General features: G+C 37.3%; 3 protein-coding genes across 5 annotated transcripts; 1 reads left to right on the top strand and 2 right to left on the bottom strand.

Moving 5' to 3' along the window:
- The first annotated feature begins 2,509 nt into the window (after window positions 1-2,509).
- Window positions 2,510-6,055, top strand: LOC121797773. 2 transcript variants are annotated; one of them, XR_006049958.1, is made up of 6 exons: window positions 2,510-2,826; window positions 2,912-3,015; window positions 3,958-4,055; window positions 4,791-4,964; window positions 5,060-5,157; window positions 5,454-6,055. XR_006049958.1 is itself a non-coding variant. In XM_042196484.1 (5 exons), exons 1-4 carry the CDS (start codon window positions 2,631-2,633, stop codon window positions 4,933-4,935), a joined length of 543 nt encoding a protein of 180 aa, XP_042052418.1. In that variant the 5' UTR covers window positions 2,510-2,630; the 3' UTR covers window positions 4,936-4,964; window positions 5,060-5,370. The 2 variants fall into 2 exon arrangements, 1 of the variants encoding a protein (XP_042052418.1); XM_042196484.1 differs by lacking the exon at window positions 5,454-6,055 and having other exon boundaries at window positions 5,060-5,370.
- Window positions 6,056-6,934: 879 nt separating this feature from the next.
- LOC121799707 (cyclin-dependent kinase inhibitor 3-like) lies at window positions 6,935-8,577 on the bottom strand. Its single transcript, XM_042199153.1, has 3 exons — window positions 8,156-8,577; window positions 7,275-7,421; window positions 6,935-7,182 (listed from the first exon to the last, which is right to left on the bottom strand). Exons 1-3 carry the CDS (start codon window positions 8,431-8,433, stop codon window positions 7,113-7,115), a joined length of 495 nt encoding a protein of 164 aa, XP_042055087.1. The 5' UTR covers window positions 8,434-8,577; the 3' UTR covers window positions 6,935-7,112.
- A 6,449-nt stretch (window positions 8,578-15,026) lies between these two features.
- Window positions 15,027-21,862, bottom strand: LOC121798540 (transcriptional corepressor LEUNIG_HOMOLOG-like). Of its 2 annotated transcripts, none has more exons than XM_042197601.1 (18): window positions 21,587-21,862; window positions 21,260-21,357; window positions 20,801-20,898; window positions 20,517-20,626; window positions 20,120-20,406; window positions 19,949-20,024; window positions 19,744-19,852; window positions 19,232-19,281; window positions 18,895-19,143; window positions 18,155-18,229; window positions 17,724-17,945; window positions 17,429-17,567; window positions 17,234-17,340; window positions 16,858-17,007; window positions 16,295-16,450; window positions 16,072-16,191; window positions 15,771-15,968; window positions 15,027-15,535 (listed from the first exon to the last, which is right to left on the bottom strand). In XM_042197601.1, exons 2-18 carry the CDS (start codon window positions 21,289-21,291, stop codon window positions 15,392-15,394), a joined length of 2,322 nt encoding a protein of 773 aa, XP_042053535.1. In that variant the 5' UTR covers window positions 21,292-21,357; window positions 21,587-21,862; the 3' UTR covers window positions 15,027-15,391. The 2 variants fall into 2 exon arrangements, with proteins under 2 accessions (XP_042053535.1, XP_042053536.1); XM_042197602.1 differs by lacking the exon at window positions 21,587-21,862 and adding an exon at window positions 21,537-21,555.
- Between the last annotated feature and the right edge of the window lie 825 nt (window positions 21,863-22,687).

Raw genomic sequence — 22,687 nt, 5'->3', positions numbered from 1 at the left:
CAACTTCTGGGCTCTTTGCTTGATCCGCTTCTTCTTGGTGGCGGAGCCCGAGGCGGAGGGGGCGGCGGCGGAGGAGCGAGGGCGTGGGTGGGAGACGACTCCATGTCTGACAGCCCGTATGAATCCGTGCTGAAATCGGGATCATACTGGGTGTTGGAGTCGAAGGGCCGGTATTCATCGGGGTCTGTACCCGGCCACCGTGCACCACCATCGAACATCGAACTATTCAGACTTGAGTAATCTCTGGGATTCATTATATTTAGTGAAATAGAGAGAATGAGAAATAGAGAGAATGAGTTGAAAGGGTGAAATGAAGTAAAAATGTGTGGTATATATATAGATTTTGAAGAATAAAAAAAAGGAAAACGCGTCGCATCGCCCGCGGTATCGTCCGCGTAAGGAAAACGCGTCGCATCGTCCGCGGTATCGTCCGCGTCCCCCGCAGTGGGGCGGACGATACCGCGGGCGATGCGTGGTCGAACGCGTATCGTCCGCATGGCTACAGTGGCGGACTATCATCTGCCGCACTGTGGATGCCCTAATTAAAAACTTCGTTGGTATATTTTCATTATAAAGAGTGAGCGTTTTGCATATAAAAATAGTATTACTCTAATTTAATGTAAAACTGTAAAATTTTACTTCATCCCTCCCCAAAGAGTATGAACTTTGAGTTCAACACACGTTTTAATACATTATTGGTAAAATAAGAGAGATAAATAGATAAAGTTTTTTAAGTAATGTTAGTGGAGAATGGATCTCACAGGTAAGAGTGTTTTCAAAATTAGAATGTTCATACTTTTTGTGGATGGACGAAAAAGGAAATAGTGCATACTCTTCAGGGACGGAGACAGAAGGAGTAATATTTCCGTTGTCCAGAAATAACATGCTTATATTCAGTAAGCAGTGTTGTATAAAGAGTTGATGACTAGAATTTAGAGAGAGACGAAAAAAGATGGAAGCTTTGGTTTGCAGAAAACTGGGTGACCCGACAGTGCCGGCGGAGGGGAGTGATGACCAACTAGGGTTACAGGAGTAATTATATTCTTTTTTCGAATTGGAGTATAATAAAATTGTTAAATTAACTTATGATTAACTACTTTAATTTTCTATTTTGTTCTAAGTAGTAAAATTCATTTCCAAGTCCTCATTTTTATAAATCTATGGCAAACTAAGGATTTGGCGAATTGATATTTTTTACATTTTGAAAAAAAAAATCCATAGTTATTCTCCAATAAAATTTTAGATGCTTGAAATTGAACATAATTTCGCCATCAAATTTATGACTAAGGGTGTCGAAACGGGTACCAGTGGGTATCCGCGTCAGATTTCGATTTTGTGAGTACCTGAACCCGAAATTCACAAAATTATACTCCCCCTGTCCCATTCAAGACGACCACCTTTCCTTTTTAGTTTGTTCAATTCAAGATGTCCACTTTCTATATTTGGAATTAAATTTCTCTCATCTCTTCTCGTTAAAATATTCGATTACTTTCTTCACTCTACTTTATCACAAATACATATTCCACCTTAAACTCATGTCACTCGAGAATGTGGCCATCTTGAGTGGGACGGAAGGAGTACTACACGATCCCGACACGAATTGTTAAACGGGTATCCCGAACCTGCAGTTGCACGTACACACAGTTACGGATAATTTGATAGTAAATTAAGTATGATTTAGGATATTTTTTTATACAAAAGCCTATGCAAGTACTCCCTCCGTCCCATGCTACTCGCACTTTTCATTTTAGGCCGTAAATTTGGGATTGATTTTTTTGTGTAATTAAAAAAGAATTTTAGGTGTAATGAGATATCACTTAATAAAAGAGCTCTTAACTTAAACTAACATATTAATTAAATGCATTAATTCTAACTTAAATTATAAATAGTGTAAGGACTTTGTGACGAGCTGAAAAGCAAACGTGCGAGTAGCACGGGACGGAGGGAGTATAAAACACAGGTTGCATCCTACCACACACAATTCTCAGCACATACAAAGAAAACTGACATAAGCTTTATTTTTAATCAATTGGACTTTACAATATGATCACAAATTTTTAACCAAGATGTTGCCAAAATTTTAGGATGATTCCCGCCAAAAAAGGGCACAACAGACTTTTCATTCAATTGGCCCTTTATAATATTATATTATTATTATTGTTATTATTATAGATTATAGATATAGATTATAGATTTCAACAATTCTAAAATAGTAGCAATAAATGTAATATACTACTATAATTTGTAAATTTTATTATATTATTTATTTAGTAATTATTAGTATATTTATTACTCCCTCCGTTCTTGAAAAATACATATCAACATTTGGTTCGATATAAGTTTTAATATATAATTAAAAAGTAAAATAAAAATTGAAAAAAATGAAATATTGTTAACGGATAATGAGTCTTAACTCATTGGACAGAAATGAATTTCAAAAAGTAGAAAGGCAGACGTATTAAAAAAGAAATAGTTTATACTTATAAATCAGTTCAAAGTCATTCTTCATTAATTTTTATTTCAACCAAAAAAATAAAGAATCTTGCTCACCCAAATTTCATCATACAGAATGGCCACAAATATATGGCCAAATACTTGTAAATTGCAGAGACTGATGATGCGTTGCGGCAATGGATGCATACAAATGGGTCCGGCGAAGTGTTTCTAATCTGAATAAGGCGTCGTTGCCCTCCGTCGCGGCTAGCAAAAGTTCCGAAAACAAATTACAACCCCAAGAAGAGGATAAAATCTATGGAATCACGGAGAAATTAATCGAATTGGTCAAATCATTCTCTATTGACACCTTCAGGAACTTCGCTCTTCCTGGTAATCTCTCTCGCTCGCTCTATTTGAGCGCGTGTGTGTAAGTTATTTAGGTTTAGACATTGTTGAATGCTTGGTGGTTTCGCAGACGAGGAAGAAAGTGGCTCTGATGTTGGAAAGTCTGGGAATGTACGGATGGATCTTTCTGACTGGCAGGAAACTCATGCTATGCTTGTCCTTTCCAGAGTCAAAGTATGTTTCTTTTCTTATTTTATTTATTTAATTTTGAAGATTTTCTCCAAGGAGCAGAAGAGGGAGACTTAACTGATGATATGTATTATGCATCATAAATTTTGTTGAGAATTTACTAAATTTTGCTTATGCTGGGGGATTGCTGACCTCATTTCTAGAGAAATATTATCGAACATGTGATGTTAGGTGGTTCAATAGGGAAGTATCACTGGAGAAAAGGATTTGAAGAAGGGGCCATTCACTAGATATATCTATGCTTTCCTGGGCTGTCTCAAACTGCTAAACTATGAACCTTTTTCTGTTTGGTGAAGTAATTTGAGATGGAGTGATTGGAGAGTGATGCAGATTGCCTTGTGTATCTAAAATGTTGTAATTTTTGTTGCATTAGCATTTGGTTTGAAAACTAAAGAGGCTAGTAAGGAAGAAAGGGAATAAGAGTTATGAGGGTGATGATGGCAAAGGAAAGTTTATCAATTTATCACGGTATTGTTGCTTATGTGAATCATTAGTAACCCTTTTTCAAAGTATAAGTTAGGATTCCCAATATCATCTTAGAGGATTGATTTTCTTTCAATTAATTGATTGGCTTCATTGGCAGCCATAACAAGCGTGTAGTTAAGAAAATGATGCATAAATGATTGGATAATTGATGAGGTTTTATCAAAATGTGCAATTTTCATTGAAGTTTGTCTAAAGTGTACCACTAAAAGCAGCCTCATTTTTACCAATGAAATGGCACAATTTTATTGCTGAACATATTGAGGAAGTTGTAATTGCAAAATAATGAAATATTAAATGGTGGTGTTGTAATTGTAACGTATTAAAAGTCATACAAAAATTGCAAATTAGGGTAGAAATTCTGTTTTTCTTCTTCTGGAAACTAACTCTGAAGGATGTTTTATTAGTTATTTTCTTACCAAAAACACTATTAATCTTTCTCAGGAACTTGCGCAACTACGATTTCAATTATGCCCTCGCTATTTGAAGGAAAAGCAGTTTTGGAGAATATACTTTACTCTTGTTAGGAGTTTGGTGGTCGAGTGAGTTCTCTGACCTATATAAGCTCTGTAAATTATGTAATATAGTTGGTAACTATTCTTATGACAGTCATTGCTGAATTTGCAAGTGTTTGATGAGGAACTATATGACCAGTTATTAGTGTCATACTGATAATGGTATTCAATTATTTGATTCAGAACTATAGTCTATTATTGCCAGAGTGGTAGGATATCTGCTGTTAATCTTCTCATATGGACCCACTTACCAAATCTAACTTATTAGCTCAATAAAATAACCCAACTAATATGAGAGTTTTATACTGTCTCTCCCAAGATGTTGATTTCAGGAGGTCCACTAGACAGATATGTACCTCATCTAAGATCGGTGAAGTCAAACCAAATTTGTCTTATTTAGTTGAACCTGAGCCTTTTCAGATCATTTGAATAATGATACAAAGAAACTGAAATCATTACAAAATTCAATCAAATTACTCAATAATCTACTTTTAAACCATATGAATAAACTGCAACTTTGCTAAAACTTAAATGGTGTGTTTAGATTTGTCCTGTTGCGCATTTTTAAGATATGCATAGCTAATAAATTTTGTGTGGTTACATAGCAACCCCTAACGTCCCACCTACACCAAATCTGTCATTCTCTGTGGGAATGGTCATACGATGTTTCATACTCTCATGCAATTTCTCTGTGAGCATGACTGCATGAAATGCCAATATGCCATAGGATTATATATATGCCTTATCTTGCTTTATGGCCAGATATGAGCTGCATGCTGTAAGAGTAGCCAGACTCAAGCAGATCAGATTGGAAAACGATACTGTGTCTAACAGTAGTGCCTGTGAAGTTGAAATGTCTGATACAAAATTTGTACCTCCTTCGGACTCGACAACTTCAGTGGAATAGATGTTGTCTTCAAATTTGCAAAATTTATGGTAGGGTACTACTTTGCACCCTGTTCACATACTAAGTTTTTTTTACTATGTTTCTTCCGCCAAGTATGATTAAGTTGCGTAACTTGATGTTTCAGCTTTATCTGGTTGAGGAACCTCTGGGATGTGCGTGAAGAGAAATTATTATATAGTATGGAACTCTTTCTGGGAGGCCTCCTGGCTTTTGTGGTAAATGGTAATCCTCAATACTCTAGTGGATAACATTGCTTCTTTTACAGCTGAGATTATTAGACGATTTCACAGTTGATTAAAGAATCATTTGTTGGCTCTTTTTATCCTTGTTTATCGTCATCGTCTGTGGAAACTTGAAATGTAACGAAATTCCCCGTGTAACACTGAAGTCTATGCTGAAACTTAAAGCAATACCAATTGCTCATCATTTCTTGTATATCTTGATCTTCCCTATCGAGTGTTGGTTTTGTATTTCTGCAAAGTGAATAACTTTCTGAAAATATTTTACTCCCTGACCAGAAAATGACTTTGGGAAGGAGCCACTTATACCAATCTATCAGGTACATGAACTTGCAAGTTTCAAGTTTAAATGATAGGAGTACATTTTACTTAAAAGTAATCTGATTTAAAGAATTAAGTACTACTGTTTATGATCAAATAGACTCGTAATTCTTGAATCCATCAAAGTGTGCTGTGGATTTGAAGATTCATAAATCTTACTCCATATTAGGTGTTTAATCAAATCCTAATCGAGGATTAATAAACTGTTATTACGCAAGTTTTTGCCTTTGTAGAGATAAGAGTGCAGTCGGCGCACACAGGTTTTTGCCTTGGTTGGTCGTGGTACTTACTCTACCCTACAATCAGTATACTGCTTGTTTGATGAACGTTCATTTATATAGAATGACAGGTAGTTGAGCAATAAATAGTTGCAATAGTACACTTATTTGGTCATGTATGTTAATTCAATCTTGTTGTTTTTTATGATTGAATTTGTAATCAATCATAATAAAAGCTTTAAAAAGAAGTAAAATATCACTTTGTGTCACAAGAGAGAATATGATTCAGCTTACAAGACATTTTGACAGACTCGTGACAATAAATACTCTGCTTCGAGTCTATGTTCCATGTGAACAACCAGCCCAAATGTATACATACATGTATCATCAAGTAGGTTGGTTTCATTTTCCAAAAGAAAAAGGTAAAAATTTGAAAAATGTACCCCCTCTCTGCAGCAGAGTTGTCATTACCACAAGTTTGAGAGACAAGGGACAAAATACAGTGAAATTTCATTTCATGTAAACCCCCCACTCTCTGCTGACAACGTTCAGATCAAATAGTGTGACATTCGTTTGGGAAATTTTATGTTACCCGTGATTTCTCACTCAATCTTGTTGCTCTTTACCTATCTATATTATGTATGTCACAATTCGTCATTTTCAACAATATTTTAAATCATGCAAGTAGGAGTATTATTTTTGGAGTTCCAACTTGTACAACCACTAGAGAAACATCTATAAATTTTGATTCTCTCTATCCAGTGATTAGTATTTAGTAGTACCTTTGGGGACTTCATATTTTTCTTTTGGCAAAAAACAACTAATTTACTCTTTTTTTTACTTTAATTTTTTTTTCACTTCTCTACTTTATTCTTTCCCATGCGTCATTTCTATTCACTTAACAAGCTAAATATTATTTTTTAAAATTTCGTGTTGAAAAGTACTCCTAATATCTTTATTCTCTCCTATACATCATTTCTATTCACTTAACCATCATTTTTGGAATTTCGTGCATGTCTTATTTATAGAGGAAATTATCTAAAAAGAACGCTTTACTCAGGAATAAGGAAGGAGTGGAGAGAGTATTATTTACTTAAATCTTTTTTCTAGAAAGTCTTTGATCTGACACAATTTTATGGAGTACTATACTACAACTTTTTCTCCAAACTACCCGTTGTCGCATTCTTATTGAAATAGTAGTACTACCATAAAACAGCATGATTTTCAAGGAAGCATTATTATTGGATCTTAAAGCAAAATTACACATGAAGTACGTATTTACAAGGGTGGGAAACTTAAGCAAGCTTAGTGATTGATTACACTTCCTAGGGAATTCCTACATGTATACTGTTAGTGACCAAACAACAGCCCTACTTTCTTCCAAATAAACACTCTTATTTTATGGCCTTACTGCTACCCATTCGAAGCGTCCACGCAGCGCCATATCTTTCACAATGTCAAAATTGTACCTGCAATTCAGACACACACACCACAAAATATGGTGATGAATTGAAGAAGAGCTTCTAGACACCTAAAAAAGGGATTTAAACCACCACCATACTTTTCGACAAAACGGCGCTGTACCAATTGCTCCTCGTGGGCGAAAAACTCCTCGAGTTCATGCGCAGGAGGAGCGATCCTAACAAATGCGTTTTGTGTCATTCGACTCGAACATGCTTGCTTCGTCGTAGTTATGGCCCCGGTGGAACTGCACTCAACAAAATTACGAATGTGTCACTGGATATGAACTTGAATGCAACCATAAATCCTACCCACATTCTTGTCAATGGGAGTGAAAGTGCTTAATTAATTTGTATCCATAGCATAAGGCAAGTGGGGTTAGTGATGCACATGGAAATAAATATTGTTCCACATATAATATCATTAAAACAACCAATCTGTGACAGCCGCTGCTAACCATTTTGCGAAAGCTATTTTCTGAAGTTTCCATATCTGTCAACTTTCCAGATTTAAATAGTACTCCGTAGTAGTAGAAATATTTATTGAAAGGTCCCAAGCTCTCAATGAAAGAGGTGAATCTCATCACTCACCAACCGAAACAACTGCTTTCACTCACTAAACGAAATATACACACTTCAACAACCACTTCAAGATTCAAAATGTACTTATTAATCATTTATAATAATATTTAAATAATATACATACATGGAATTCGATTTCGGTGAACCTCAATCACAAATACGTTGAAAAACTAAGAAATGAGTTCATGATTAATGCCGATAGATTTAGGTCAAGCATAGTTTTTCCCCTAAAAACAATTTGGCGAAAACAAAAAAAGGAGAATTCTATTCGAGTGATTGCAACACAAAAGTTAAGTAAAACATGGAATACTTATCAAACTGATTGTGAAAACTTAAATTGCATACAAAAATAAAAAAAGTAAGGGATAAAAAATGCAACAGAGAGAGAGGGAGAGAGAACCTTTGTCGAACATCAGAATCCAAATTATTTTCTCCTTGAGCTGAATCTGGCGGCGAAAACTCCTGATGCCTTCCAATTTCGGCGTCTTCTTCAACTCTGCAACCGTAGCTACGTCGTGAATTCTGCGGCTGCATGGATTTTTTCAAGGCGGCGGCGGAAGGAAGGCGGTGAAAGAGGGCTAGGGCTTTGGTGTGGGTGCGGATACCGAGGTAGGAGTGTGATACATCCGTGAGGGCTACGTCAGGCGCCATCTTTGCTTTCTTCGTGCATTTTCCCATGGCTACCTCTGCTATCCCTCGAAGCGCGTTCAAATGTGTGAAATACTCAAATTTTCATGTAGAGAGAGAGAGAGGGAGAAGAAGAGAGAGGCGGTGTGAAATCTAAATTATGTGAGGTGAAGTCAGAGGAGGGTACAGTATGTTCTGATTTGGTGTATGTTCTGATTTGGTGTATTTTCACCTCGATGCTATATTATGTAAAATGTTTATATTACCCTTACTCCATTTTATTACCAATATGGAGTAATTAATTCGAGATAACACATCCGTAGTAGTAGTAATCAAGATGAGCAATATAATTAATTCGAGGGGATGGGATCCCCTGCCGTGCAAAATGCCACAACAGGGGGTGTTGTGGTGAATCTAACCATTGATTTTTTACATGAAAAATAATAATACAAGTAGAGGAAATTAATTTATGGTGTAGATCACCACAGCACCCCCTGCTGTGGCATTTTGCACAGCAGGGGATCCCATCCCTTAATTCGAGATACCAAATCCGTAATAATCAAGATGAGTATTCCTAGTTTTTAAGCCAAACGACCAAAACAATTATCATAAAGTAATTGTCAAATTCTTATCATTTCCATAATTTTTAAAAATGACTAATTATATTATAGTTTATACTTTGATATTTTTTAATTGTTCCATAAGAAAAAAAATCTTTATAAATATGTTTCTGATTTTGTCAATGTAATTACGTGCATATGTAAAACTTAAAGACGTAAATATATTAAATGATGTCGCTTAAATAGTTGAATGTTTTGTTCACATGATATTCTTCGTTTGCCAAAACATACATAATTTTCCTCAAATCATAGACTATGAGACAATTGAGAAAAATATCAAAGTTATGATATACTAATTGGTAATTTCTGAAAGTTGCGGGATAAAATAAAATTTGACCAAAGTTTAGTTTTTTAGCCATTTATCCTATTCTTTTTGTATTATGGTGTTATTTGATGTATATAAAATAATTATCAAAATTATTATAAGACGTTTAATAAATATTACCCTGATTGCCATACATGACCGTTAAGTTTGTTAATGTAACGCGTTTAGTATAATTAAGCATAACCTGATTTTGCACCTTTGAGCTAGTTTGCAATTTGTAGATTCAACCAAATCTGAAACACAACAAATTTTGGCAAAGCAAGAACAAGAAATCGACGGCAAAATTAAAATCGAATTATCAGCAACAAAGAAGAAGAGCAGGAAATGCAGCAAACATATGGATCAAGAAATATTGAACCAAAAAAACCACCGAATAAAGATTTGCAAAAACATACTTTAAAATCAAGCAATTCAAGCCCAAAAAGACAATTTCTTTTTCCAAAACGAATTTGAGCCTCGGAAAAGGAGACCCAGCAACCGATCATCATTGTCTCAACCAAAAACCAAATTGAGACACTGATAAATGGAGTATATTTTAGTATTGAAAAAGTCTTAAATTTAAAAATTGTAACGCCGTCAAACAAAACCAAATTGTAAACTACTAATTTGCAAAATCCCTCTTGATGCACGACCATGAAATCGAACGTCAGCGTGCACTTTGGAGGCAAAACTAGCACCTAAATTCACTTATATGATGTTGTTTCTCCTTATATGTTTAGGATAAAAAATACTCCCTCCCGTCCCCTACAAGTGAGGCGTTCCAAATCGGATGTTGTTTGGCAAAAATGATAATTAATAGTTAGAGTATAGATAAAATAAAGTAAGATAATAATAATAATAATAATAATAATAATAATAATAATAATAATAATAATAATAATAATAATAATAATAATAATAATAATAATAATAATAATAATAATAATAATAATGTTACTATAATTTTCACTTTAATGTATATACGACCATCTTTTATATTATTCTCTATGTTACTTTAATTTCTCTCTACTTTAATTATTTATTATCATCTTCGCAAAACAACGGCAAAAAAATAAACGTCTCACTTGTAGTGGGACAGAGAGAGTATATACTATAATTTTCATATGGTCAGGACAAAATTGGAGTTTAATATAGTGTTTAAGTTACCAATCAAGTGAAAATTGCTTTGATCTTGAAATTAGCAACACTTTCACTTGTCAATTGTCAAGAACCTGAAATTATCATAATAAAGTTTTGGATAAAAATCGTAAAATATTCATAAATTTAGAACCAAAAATAAATTTTAGGCTTAAGTTTTTACATTATGGTATTGTAACACCCCGATTTTTTATAACCTTTTTATAAAATTCTCGTAGTGATATCGTTTGTACATCTGGAAAAAAAAAATCGGCTTTGTTTTGTTTGTCAAGAGAAGAAATATCATTTTGGGCCTATAACAATTATTCTTTTTCTATTCCACTTTATTTATTTCCAAGCCCAATTCTTTTTGGAACTACTTCTTTTGAAGCCCAATTTTGGAGAAGACCAAGTCAGCTTTTATTTCATCATTTTGAGCCATTCTCCACTTCCTATTCGATTACCACATTTGAGAAGGAGAAAGAAATCAGTTTTTAATTAGGAGCAAATCTCGGCAATATCAACAAGATTTTCTGCTCACAATATAGATCAATGTTTTAAAAACCGGACTGGCAAGCGAACCGGCGACGTTACTGGTTCACGGTTCAACCGGTCCAACCGGTCGAACCACCGGTCTAACCGTTTTACTGTTGCAAATATATATAAAAATATATTAAATTTAGTAAATGATTTACAATTAATAATATATAACAAAACATTAAACCTTATAGATAATTAGTGATGTATAAATATAAATAATATTAAAATTTAGTAAATATATTCAGATATATATATTTAATATTAGTTAGTCTAGATAAAAAATTTAATATTTCATGTATTAAAATAGATAATGTTTATATTAATTTAAGAAAATTTATTTCGTAAAATAATATATAATTAAATACGAATTAAGTACTTATTAATTAGTTTAGATAAGATTATTCATTAATGTCACTAGCTAGGGTATATAAATTAAGTATGTAATATAAAAAATTTATTTATAGTAAATAATGAATCTTATATGGCACTAATAATAATATTGGTGGTAAGTAGAGCATCATTTAAATATAAAGGATGATAATTATATATATTATAATTAAAAATTATATTAAAGCATAATAAAACTAAAATGAATTATTAGTTTTTGTAGATAAAATTAATGGTTAATGTATAAAAATATTTAATGTTCAAATTGTTCAATGAGCCCATGTGGTGGAGTGGTAAAGGTTTTTTTAACTAGAAGAGAGGTCATGAGTTCAACCTCTACCAACAACAAATTTTTAAAAATTTTGAAAAAAAATAGAAAACCGGTTTCCGGTTCACGGTCCAACCGGTCCGACCGGCCGGTTCCACCGGTTCACGGCGGTTGAATGCAGTGGTGGTTTAAAGGGGTGAACCGGACCGAACTACCTACCGGTTCGCGGTCCGACCGGTCGAACCAGCCGGTCCGGTCCGGTTTTTAAAACATTGATATATATATATATATTTTGCCCACAACTCCACGACCCCATATCTTTCATTCAGTTTCGAAAAGAGGGGAAGAAAGGAGTTGCTCTGCGTTCCTTTTCGGATCAGCGATGGAGTCTCGCAGCGGCGTGATTTCGGGTGGAGCAGCAGCGGCGATGCGACGTCGACTACACCGTGACAACAGCGGCGCGGCGGTGGTGTCATGTTGAGAAGAAGGCTGCACAAGCTCCAACAACGGGGCTGGACGGCGGTGACTCCTACTCCAATCAGCAGCAACGCGCTGATGAAACTCTGAGGAGGGCAGTGGCGGTGGCGGCGGCGGTGTCGCAGCGAGGGGCTAACAGATCAATGAGAGATCGAGGCGGAGCGCGATATAACGGATGGGGATGATGAGAGATAGATGGAGGAGTGACAGCGGCGGTGCGATGCTGATCGGGACAGCAATGGCACTGCTCGTCTGCTCGACGAATCCCGAACAGCAGCAGCAGCGACTGAGCGGCGGCTGTGGCCGAGACGAGCTGACTTTTGATAGACATCCACCACTTGTCTCGATTCGACGCTGAAGCGGGCTGAAGAAGCTCCGACAGTGCAGCGGCGACGGGCTGCCGGCAAGAGACAGAGAGGTGGTGGCGGCGCAAATTGTGTGAGAGAAATCGCGAGACAAAGAGACGAGAAGAGGGAAGAGGGGAGAGGGAGAGGTGAATTAAGGATTTTGTTTCGTACAACAATTGCAATTTGGGGAAGAAGTGTGAAAGTGGGAGAAGGGAGTACGTATGTATTTGGGAGTGGGAACTTTTCCAAATTTTTTTTTGTTTACTCATTTCTTCTTTTATTTAAGTTTTGGGCCAAGTGAATTTTCTTTGGACTTGGACCCAATGGAATTTTGAGTATATTTTAGTGGTTGGGCCTTAGTTAATTATTTGATGGTTGATCCAACAATAGAAAGAAGAGAAGAAATGGGCTAGATCTAAATGGACCGATGGAAATAGAGGAGTTGCCCTCAGAAGTCAAACAAGTGTTTGGGTGGATTAAAGTGAGAAAGTGTGAAGATAATGATCGATGTCTCGGGCGGCCTAGAAAATAAATGAAAGAGAAGAGAAGAGAAGCATGGAGTCAAAGAAGATTTCCCTGCGTACAAAATTGAAGTCGAAGTAAGGAATTCAAATTCAGAAAATTAAACGAACGAGGTGGGCTTTCGAACTAAAGTATTTTCAAGAGCTTTCGATTTAATATATTGGTTTGAGCATCATTTTATGTGACGAAATGCCTTTGATTGCGATTATTACATGATTATGTGATTTATGTGCTTAAAGTGAAAGTGATTGTCATGTGTTGCGCTGTATAGCTTTTTGAGTGGTTGTGAAATGCTCGACTTGTTGATGCGATGTGAGATGATGCTCGACCTATGCAGAAAAATTATTTATGCTTCAAATACGTTTTTGAGGAAAATAAAGTTTGCAAAGGGAATATCATGCCGTGTTTTTGTTTGAGAAATGCCTATCTGTTTGTTTAGCAAGGGAGTTGTCCCTACTAGACCTATTGAAATCGAATTCGGGTCTGACTAGGAAGTGAGTTCCTACTCAGGCTAGTGTACACCACGTAGATCGTGCGCTATCTCTTCGAGTTGGCCGGTCTAGTGACTTTGAATGTGGCCGCATTCCTTGTCATGTATGTTAAGATTGTTGAGATGATGTTGTTGAGGTTGTTGAGATGATGATGTTGATGATTGCTTAGTGGGGAGTGAGTCCCTACTATGAGTTTAATCGAATTCGGGTCCTAGCAAGGGTGCGTCCCTGCTTGGGCTAGTGTACACGATGAGGACTGTGAGTCATCGAACGGGTTGGCCGGTTTTCGTGCTCGTGGAAAGTGGCCCCTTACACGGCACTCTAAAGAACAGATATGGCAGTTTCTTAAATAAATCAAGGAGAAATGGTTGTGTTTTGAAATGATGAGGAAAAAGGATTTGAGGATGAGTTGAAAGTTTGTGATTGAGATATTTTTAGTGTCTCTGGCCTTTTCAAGTTAAAACCCCGATGTCACTCAATGGTGGCGTGATATAACTGTTTTTTATAAAATTGTTTTGGCATTTGTCCACTGAGTGCATCAAGTACTCAGTCCTGCATATGTTTTCCCTATGTGCAGGTTGAGCGGTGACGAGCGCGGTGGGTGTTGAGCAGGGCTGGTGAAGATTTGTGTCTACTTTTAAATGTTCCGAATATATTATGTCTTCATACATAATATTATTCTTCTCTCGAAATGCTTCCGCTAAATATTGTTTCTTTTGAGTTCGTGTATTGTTGAGATTTTTTTTTCATTTGGAGTTGTTGATTGTTGAAATGATACTCTGATTTTATTCGAGCTATTCCCATTTGTTTCGAGCTACGGTCGAGTTGTGTTGTTTTCCCCTTTCTTCCCCGCTTCTTTAATCCTCCCCTAGTCGCGATTAACCGTGTTTTCTATCCTTAGAAAATGCGGGCGTGACAGGTATTGTGATAACATTAATTGTACAACTACTTAAGATATTTTTGTATAGATTTATTTTATTTCCTTTTGACGTTCTTGTTCATACTTGTTCCTTGGTTTGAACTTGTAAGAAACAATGTAGGCGAAGAGTTCCAACACCTCAATTTTGGACTTGTTTGATCTTACCGCAGGAATACACGAAGGAACAGAATGACAACTATAGTTCATCAACTCCAACAATAGTTAAAGCTCTTAAAGGCATTTGGCCGCTCAAGAAGCTGCACCAAAGAGAGCAGACGAGGTCCTAAAATGTGCATATGAAGCAATTCTTGTAGTTAGTTGTAGATAAGCAAACAGTGATACCAAGCTTTGGTACCCGGTAACTCACTTTTTTCCTCTCGAATGACACTGAATTTTAAGTCTGAAACATGCATGATCAGTGCATTGTCTTTCTTTCTTCACATGGGAACGTTTTTGAGAAAAGCCGAAAAGTAAGCTATTGGGCTGACTTATTGTTCTCCATGATCATGTCAGTATTGTGTGGAAACATCTTTCATTTTTGTATTAGGCATTGGCATTGGCATTGGCATTGGCATTGCCATTGCCATTGCCATTGCCATTGCATAGATAGGGAGGAAAAAAAAGAGTAAAGATAGCGCTTCAATATACAGGTGTTATTTCAATAAAACTCCCTAGCCTCATCACGATAATACGAGTGCATCTAGTGATCCGACCACAAAGACAAAATGTTAAGTAGCAAAGAATTAATGGCAATTTTCGATTGTGGAGCAGAACTGCACATTTTCAGCTGTTGGTACAAACTCGTCAGTGGTGCACTAGTTAAATTAGTTGGAGAGGAGCAGAGATGAATGGAATGTTTAGTGAATGTATCCTGCTCTGTTCCCTCTTGTTGCCTCCTCGCTTCTCTATTTGCTGTATATATAAACTCAAAAGGGGGATATTGCAATATTGATACAAGCTATTGACTCTGAAACTTCCCAGGAAAAACCAGCCACTATTATTTCCACAGCTTAACAGAACTGTCGTGGCTAGCTGAGGCAACCATTCCTGTCAGAGGTGACTGTGCCAAAGAAGCTATTATATTCTCATGTGCAGGAACCGTCATGCTTTTGTTCTCTACCATGTTCCACAACTCCAAAGCCTACAACACAACAGGGTTATTCAGAGGTCTGTCTCCACCTCAACTGCCAGCCCAGACATAATAACCTAAGCACAGCTGATGAACAAATGAAAGCTACGAAAAAAATTCAGCTATCTGACATCATATGCAGTAACATATTAGACAACCAAAATAGGCAAGGGCATATATGTGCTTGAGTCTGTCTTGAAACGTCTGTGTGTGTGAGAGAGAAAGAAAAAGAGAGAGAGTTGGCTACCCGCAGTCCTCCAATCACCAAGAGAGCAGAATAACTAGGATGGAAAACACAAGAATGAAATTGATTGCCATTAGAATTGAGCTCATGTATGCACTCTCCAGAGGCCAATGACCAAACTTTAATGCTGTCCTCACTGACGGAAGCCAATAGGTCACCATTAAGATCCCAGCAAAGATAGTTGACGACACCAGAATGTCCCTAATGAATCACCAAAATAAAGTTATAAGAGGTGGAAAATAAATTAATTGCATCGCTTAACCCCTAGAGGCACAAACCAAGATGTCCATAGTATGCAAAAAACCTGGAATGAATGTGTTTGCCTGTCGTTTTCCACATCAAAGATGGAAACCACCTTGTCTGAAGCAGCTGCCAGTAGATGACCCGTTATAGGCTGAAACCTCACTTGTGCACTTCCTCCTTGCTGCACGCAGTCAACAAGATCATATTCGGAATTGCACCTCATTGAATTGAAATAATGAGGATGAAGATATTTACAGACAACATATAGAAGTTAGATACCCAACCTTGGACATGCGAGTGCAGGTGAATGGGCTAATACTCCAATAACGTATCTCATTTTTACTATCGCAGAAACAAAAAAGATCGTTCTTCTTTGGATGGAAATCAAGGGACATGATGTGGGAACTATGCCCGGTGTAAGCTTGCAGACAATAGCTTGGCTGTGCAAAAGCATAAAATTAGCAGAGTAAGTGCCTCTAACGATGGATATGAATTCAGTATATATCAGAATCAGAAGCATGCAGTTTCATAGTATATAAAAATAAGTGCCTCTAAAATTATGGATATTGTGATAATGCATTTTATATATTGCCGTTGAACATTTTGATGACAACTGCACATCATACAAAGATCAGTGGTCCAAATTGAATTCTACATAAGACGGGAGGGGAGGTTGCTATATCATCCGCCCTCTATGTATGTATGTATGTGTGTGTGCATGTGTGTATGTTTGCATGTGTGCATGTGTGTATGTGTGTATGTGTGCAGACACATGCTTTAATAGTTTTCTGCAGCCATAAAAAATCTAAAAAGTTAAATTATCAAACAGAAGGCAAGAGGTCATTACGTTAGCTGCATCCCACAATCTAACAGACTTGTCAAATGAAGCCGTAGCAAGTTGAGTAGAATTCGGCCGGAAGCGAACATCAGTAATTAAGTACTGGTGTTCTTCTGGGGTGGACTCTGTTTGTAATGTATCCATATTCCAAAGAACAGCCTAATCCAAGGACAAAGAGTGAGTAGAAAAGTATGGGAAAATGTATCAAACCATACGATAAATAGATCACTGCTCATCCAGTAGCCCATGTATGAATATATAATACAGTATTAAATCAATTCAATAGACCTAACTCTTTTGGCAAAAATGCAAACAGCAATATAGTACAATAACATGGAACACATCCAGTTTACTGAAACACTATTTAAGAGCATAGTTACCCTACCTTCTTGTCGTGCCCTGCACTAGCCAACAACTTCCCATCCGAAGAAAAATGGCAGCAAGTCACTTTATTTCTTGTCCGAATGCAACCAACTTCTCCAAATGAAAAACCTTACATAGCACACAATCATTTAAGTAACATAGTAATAGAAGCTGTATGAAGCAGTCAACAGCAACATGCCTGGATATCATATCCCACCTTTAGAAGTCTCAGTTTTATGCCCAGTAAGATTTTGTTTCAAAGAACCATACATATTACCATCTCCCCCATCATGAGACAGGAAGGATTCTACATTATCTTCAAGGGAGCCAACGTCACCAAAGTTCTCCAAATCATCCTATGAAAAATAAATATAAAAAACCAATGTATTATAATGAAGACTCCACATTGAATGCTCCAAAAAAATGAAATATAAAAAAGTACTGATACCAACTGGTAAAATGAAAATAAAATTAAAATGAATTGAGTAATTCATGACAAAACTGAGCCTCACAAGCTGATTTGTAGATGATGCAATTACACCAGCTCCATCTCCACCATACATCATCATACTCTTGGATACATTATTAGCATTATGCAGGCTGCTGGCAGTGGTCATCCCATCCCCAGGTGTATGTGTTGATTGCGGTGAACCTGGGGAGGGGCCTACCGTATTTCCAGTACCTGTGCTATTGGCAGGTCCAGACGAAGAGTGTTGTTTCCTTTTCCTATTATTCTGTTTCACGGTAAAGTATTCATCAGTTTATTATGTATGACAAAAGTCAAGGGATTTCAGGAAGAAAGATCAGAAATGTTCAGATGCTTGCGGTAGGAGCAGTTAGAACAAATAACAGAGAGATTACAGGATTTCATTTGCCATAACTGAAATATTAGAAACATTCAGATAACTAAATAGGATCAACACATGCCTTAGGATTAACTAACCTGCTGCAATTGCTGCTGCTGCTGCAACTGATCCTGTTGTTGTGAGGACGACTGCTGCATTTGGCCCATTTTCATCTGCTCAGAATGAGGAATATTATTTCCAAGTACAAACTTATTATATGCCACTAATAATTAAGGGAGTTAATTACATTGTTCTGATGGGTAGAAAGCACATCTTTAACACAAGAGTTTAAAACTAATCAAATCAGCATATCCCATTGTCCTAGTAAGAATATTTTATTTTTTATATGCAGTAGAGAAACTAAATTAACTAATAAGAGAAAAACCTAATCATAGGGTCAACATATTTCCATTAATCAGTCCCAAGACATGTAATTGGTAAGGCTAGCAGCTGGTTGTTGGAACTAACTTCAAACAAGCAGCCGGAAAAAAAAGAGAAGATAATTTAACCACCTGTCAAAGCTGTGTTGGCATCATGCTTTACAAGCAAAGCCCTATTCTTTCCGCTGAAATTACAGAAATATGACACATACCCATCAAAACTTGGGATACTTTATCATCACGATTCACGAGTACAGTACAGATATTAATTTACAGAGCCGACTCTTATTAAAAGCAAAAAAGGTACAGTTTTAACTAAAATTTAGTATCAGGCAAAATAATTTAGACCTAACAATCCCATCGCACTCACCCACAGCAATTTCAAATGCCGAAAAAAAAATAGTACAGCCAAAGTTCAATTGTCAAATTGTGCTGTTAAGAAATAAAGAGACAGTAACCTTAGGAGAATTTGACTGCACAGGGGAGCAAATAGATCCATCATTTCTTGGAGGTTGGCCATCTTTTGCATTAAAACTACCTCTCTGCACTCCTCCAAATCCGTAGTTAGGTGAATTTCCAAGGTTACCCTGTGCTTGAGCCTGTGCAAGGGCTTGCTGCTGTTGTGGTGCCAAAAGGAACTGGTTTGGGGTAGGCAGGTTGGGCTTTTGCACTTGCAAACCCAAACTTGGCCGTAATTGGTCAATTCCCTGTGAGATATGGTAAGTATCAGAACTCAAGAGTTTCAATTAGGTTCTTCTCAAAAGAACAGTAGACAACAAAGCACAACAAACTCACTGTCAAAGGCCAACCCTTCAGTGGAAGACCAGTTACTCCTTGATTTAATCCTAACAATAAAAATAGATTAGAAAGAGCAAAAGAACACTTGCAAATGACTTTAAGCAATATAACTTTGATGCCAGATGGAGCTATACGCAATCATAAATGCTCAAACTAAATAACATTAATCTTGTTACTACACTACAATAACCAAACAACTACAAGTAAGCATGTAATTAAATTTGAACTTCCATCTCTTTACCAACCATTTTAATGTTAAAACTATCTGCCCCAGTCAAGCAGAAGACAGTATAAAAAAAGGTAAAATTGTAGTAGAAACGATAACTATCCCCGCCCCCACCCTTTTTAAGATGTTATAACTTATAACAAAAACTCAATGAACATAGTGCTTACATTTTACAATAACTTGTCATTAGCATGGATAAAGAGACATTCCATAAACTAGTTCACGACAGCACTAAGAGTGAAACTATGAATAAAGAATGTTTGGGCGAGGTCAGTAATATTACCTGCACCACCCAGTCCAGATTTTGACTGGAGAACCTGCACATAAATTGACGATGGGTCCATAGGCAAAGATTTTTGTGTGGCACCCAAGTTAACTTCCCCTTTATTGTCCTGGACATGTCACATGACAAAATTACATTAATATGCTCCGGGAAAGGCAACAGAGAAAAGCTAAGCATCCAACAATAAATAAGGTTTGGTACTTACAGTAGCCAGTTGAGGCCGCCCTTGCATTTGCTGCAAGGCTGCAGACATACCCCCAGAGTTGCCTTGTATCAACTGCCTGTTTCAACCATGGGAAAAGAAACTAATTATTAATTTAGATCAATATAATAGTTTCAAATTCACTGGTGTTGAATTTGGCTATATCAGTTTTACCCTTGCTGACCAGAAGCTGATTTAAGAAGTGCCATCCTATTAGCCTCGATGAGGCCTGGAGATGTCTCTGAATCCATGGGGTGGGGATGCTTCATCCGTTCTTCATACATCTTCATAGCCAATACACTGGCAGATGGTTGGCCCATCATCCCCTCAGAATTCATGGGACCACCGAGTGGTGGGTGATTTGGATCCCTTCTCTGTAATTGGGCACTGCGTTGCTGCATGAGTTGCAACTGCTGCATTTGAAGCTGCTGTTGTTGCTCTCTTTGTTTGATTTGTTGTGTCTAAGTTTAGTACCAAAAATCACAAGAACCTATTAAATGGTGCGTTTGACACAAGCAGCATGGTGCAAGTTCATAATGAAACTGTATAAGAGCTGCAAAATTTGACAAACCTCTATGTAAGTTGCAGCAGGTTCAGAATGCTTCTCGTTTGTCCTTGCGATGAAAATGTCCCAGAAAACAGACCACCATTCAAAAAGAAATCCTCCTGGGGCATCAATAGCTAAAAATAAAACTAGTAGTTAGAAAGGAAGATATTATCCGCAACACACGCATCTCTAATATGAGGAAGCAGAATGCAGGCATAAGGTAAAGAATCAACAAAAAGATGCTTATCCAAATGCACAGGGCACAAAAATATAATCCAATCACATAAAATAATTAACAAATCCCTTACCCACAGGATCTGTAGCAACTTTTCCTTCTGTCATGAAAGTTTTCGCAGAATTATGCAGTTTTCTTTTCAACAAATAGTCGTGAATGTATACATCAAGCCTGTCAAACATTAAAGAAAGCTTGAGTCTTATTAGGCGGTGCTTCCTAGTAATCAAAACAAGAACACATTTAGAACTGTAAGCTCTTTTCTGGGCAAAATAATGAACAGAAAACAGAGCTCCGGAGCCTGTAAATTCAAAGGCTTTAGTCATCAATAATGCTACCTATTGGAAAAAGGGTAATGTTCCTAATCAGAAAATCATAAACATACAAACTTTCCAGTTTCAGGCGTAAAAGGGTAAAGAAAGAACAATAAACAGAGTACAGTAAGAAAGTATTCTGCAGGTAAGCTTTCTTATTTTCTATAATGGGAGCAAAATAAAGGAGAGAAGGTATGAACTAAATGTTTGAGAATCCTTACATTTTATCAGCTTCCCAGTTACTCTGAGCCATGATTTGATTTATTTTTCTTTCGAGAATTGACTCCTCAATCCAGCTTTAAAACGTAATCAAGCACGCCTAAAAATGCAATTTAATCAGAAATCCCGTTGCCTCAAAAGAGCTAGAAACCCTAATTTTGCGCACAAACTCAAAAATTAGAGAGATCAAACAGCGATTACGATCCATGAAGGATCCTGATCAGAACCGACCTCAAACTAAATTCACAGCACAATTAACAGGAATCTAACTAAACTCACAAATTGTCGATAAGATCTCAACTGAACATAAAATGGTCAAGTTCGCATACTTATTTCTAAGGTCACTTCACAAAATTACAGACGCTTGAATCCTCGTCAAAGTTAGTCCGTCGAATCACCAGAATTCCAAATTTCAAAGCTATCGTGATGTAGAATCAAGCTTCTCCTGGTTCTCCCAAACAATCTGACAGGCGAAAATATCGGCTACGGGAAATCCCAAAAATTGCTGGAAAGAGGTCATGTCGGGATCTGAGCCTGAGCTCTGTCTGGGAGGGGGGATCAAACGCAATGCTTATATAGGTGCAGAGGCTCGGATAGAGGTTTGGAGAGAGGACTCCTATAAATAAGAGGTTCGGAGTGGTAGAAGTGTGAGCGCGTTATATATCGAACAGCTTTAATATTGGTGAAGTGGCAGTGGACATACACGCGGGCCCAGTGCTGGACTGTTGATGAGAGGTGTTCGATGTTTAAGCACCTTTGATTGTGGTATGGGTCTCACCATAATTGCTGATCTGGAATCAATAGTGGTAATGCAAGCTGTGGTGCTTCGTTTTTCATGTCTTTCCTACGAGCATCCACACTGACTTTCGCCCAACAATAGCTCAGTCATAGCTCAGCCATAAACTCCTCCTGTCATATCATCAGTACTAAAAATCCTCCATCCACATCATCAGAACAAGCAAATAGTTCAGTCGCTGCTGCCGCTGTAATCACCGGTATAGTTCAGCCGTTTTTTCTTCGGCCAGCCAGCGTCGACACATGCCCGGAACTTCTCGGAGTCGTTCAGCACCTCATAGCAGTTCCAGTAGGTGAACTCCTTATACAACCCGGGCTGGGGGAAGGCTTTCTTCGCTATCCTCCTGCAGTCATCATCCGTTTGGCCACTGCTCTGCATGCGGAGGGCGTTGGCGTACAAGCCCGAAAATCGGGAGACCCCAGCCCTGATTCGGTCCCACGCCTTCCGGCACTCCTCCCCGTTGCGCGGCCTCCCCTCCGGGCAAAATGCCTTGTAGGCTGCTGCTATTTTGGCCCACATGTTGACGATCCTGTGATTGTTCAAAGTGAGGGGATCATCGCAAACACTCACCCACGCCTTGGACAGCTCGACGTTCTCCGCATCCGTCCACCTCCTCCGTACCAAGCAGTCGTCC

This window comes from Salvia splendens, chromosome 4 (assembly GCF_004379255.2).
Source record: "Salvia splendens isolate huo1 chromosome 4, SspV2, whole genome shotgun sequence".
In the NCBI taxonomy this organism is placed as follows: Eukaryota; Viridiplantae; Streptophyta; class Magnoliopsida; order Lamiales; family Lamiaceae; genus Salvia; species Salvia splendens.
The sequence above is the reverse complement of the archived record's forward strand: the minus strand, read 5'-3'. Positions and strand labels throughout refer to the sequence as shown.